The 1910-nt window shown below is 48.4% G+C and overlaps 1 protein-coding gene across 1 annotated transcript in view; it reads right to left on the bottom strand.

Annotated features, from left to right (window-relative positions):
• FAM188A (family with sequence similarity 188, member A) overlaps nt 1-1492 on the bottom strand; it is a 23428-nt gene extending 21936 nt beyond the window's left edge. Inside the window, exon 1 of the mRNA XM_012660934.1 lies at nt 1156-1492. Coding sequence (XP_012516388.1) covers nt 1156-1249 — 94 coding nt within the window. The 5' untranslated portion in view covers nt 1250-1492. The remainder of the gene's footprint in view (nt 1-1155) is intronic.
• Between the last annotated feature and the right edge of the window lie 418 nt (nt 1493-1910).

Raw genomic sequence — 1910 nt, 5'->3', positions numbered from 1 at the left:
GCCTTTATGACTCATTTTTCTCATCTGCAAAACAATAGCGATGGACTAAATAACCTGACTTACCATAATATATCAGGATTCTAATTTTATCAGCTTTTAACACAGACATATATGGGAAGGAAAAAGGGATTACTTAAATCCTGAATTTTTGTTACAAAATACACATTTTGAAATAGGGATTTATATTTATTATGCCACAATTTCCCCAAATCTTTTGGGAACAGGTTTTCTAAATAAATGTTTTAATAGTAATAGTGTTTTGCATACATCACTGATCTTCTGACTCCAAACGCTATGATCTTAACCTCACCGTCACCTTTAAGACACATTAAGAAATTTGTTGTTTGCGTTTCACTAATCAAAACCTAAATATTAGGGATAATTACCAGTATAAGACGCCCAGCACAGATCCTGGCACGGCACAGGAACTCAATCGAGTTATTTAATTGTTACTTGTACTATTAATAAATCTTATGTAAGTAAAAATCTTGTCTAAGTTACATTAGACCAGCAGGAAGTGCTGTGATCCATATTCCTTTTTAACTGTAACAGATACTAAACCCTCCCGAAACCGAGGATACTTTGAGCCAAGAGGACACTTTGTAGCAAGCAATATTGTGTTTATATACCGCGCACCACGCCTAACCACATAATTACACTACAAACAACGAAACTACTTTCTGGAATTAGCCACCCTGACTCTTCCGTGGACATCCCTCTCTCCAAAAACAGCCCATATACCAGTAACATAAAGCTCTGTCAGAGCGAGGGTACAGATCCAGACAGCCACGGCACTCCTTGAGAAGCTGCCACCAGGTCACTTCTTATATTTTAATTATATAAGAAGTCTTCAGTGTCACACACCGTAGCCCAACAAGGGGCCAGCCCTCCCTCTCTCCCCAGCAGAAGGGCAGCCCAGAGAGTGGAAGAGGCGCTTCGGGTCTCTAGGGCACAGCTGTAACCATTCTCCTACCCAACCTCTCCCCCTAAGGCAGGCAGGGCCTGTCTATAGAAAGTCAGGTTTTGGCGCTGAGAATGGCAACTGGGACAAAGTGAGGGGCACCCGAGGGGCTGGATCAAGTGGCGCCACCGCCAGACTCCCGCAGGGCAAAGGAAGCGGCGGCTGGAAGCGAGAGCAGAGCCCAGCCAGGGTACCTTGCGTCCAGCGGCAGAAGATGGTATCAGAGAGACCGGGGCTGCTCTTGGTGCCCCACACCAGCTCCATCAGCTCTTTAGTCAGTTCGGACATGATGGGGTACCGGCGGGCGGGTCTTCGCTTTCAGGACTCCTGCCCCGGAACATGGGGAAGGGGCAACTTCCGATAGAGCAGTTGCGGGGCGGCAGCGGCAAGCGAATTTGAAGGTTAGAGGCGAGGAAGGCGAAGGGAGAGAAAGAGAGAGACTCGCAGGGACCGCGCCTGTCAAGCCGGGTCCGGGCGGCAGCTAGTAGTTTCCCGTACCGGAAGTGCTGGGGCTACTTCCGGCTCCGTTTTAGCTCCCGCCCCCCAGACCCCGAGGGTCCGGGAGTCACCTCCCCGGAAGCGGAAGTGGGGGCGGGAAAAGCTGTGGAAGGCGGTGGAAAAGAATTGTGGCCTGAATTGTGTGTAGCGCTTTTCGGTTGTGTGGTAGATTTTGTGTTGGACGGATACGTTCCGACGGTGTTGGCGTATTTTCTGTTTTCCTGGAACACCTCCTCCCCATGAGCACTGCTCCCGTCTCAGCTTGGAGGCTCTGAGGCCCCAGCCCTAGTGGCTATAACATATGCCCATTCCTTAAAATCTGTAACATTAATTTTACGAAACTAGGACTATAAGCAGTAGTTGAATTGGGGAGGTAACAACATCTTGCCTGTGTAAACAGCTGCTCATAAGTTGGAGACTGCCCGCCTCTGTGCCTCTATAAATCCTATAA

Source organism: Propithecus coquereli, unplaced genomic scaffold, assembly GCF_000956105.1.
Source record: "Propithecus coquereli isolate 6110/MARCELLA unplaced genomic scaffold, Pcoq_1.0 Scaffold69, whole genome shotgun sequence".
NCBI classification, from domain to species: Eukaryota; Metazoa; Chordata; class Mammalia; order Primates; family Indriidae; genus Propithecus; species Propithecus coquereli.
The sequence above is the reverse complement of the archived record's forward strand: the minus strand, read 5'-3'. Positions and strand labels throughout refer to the sequence as shown.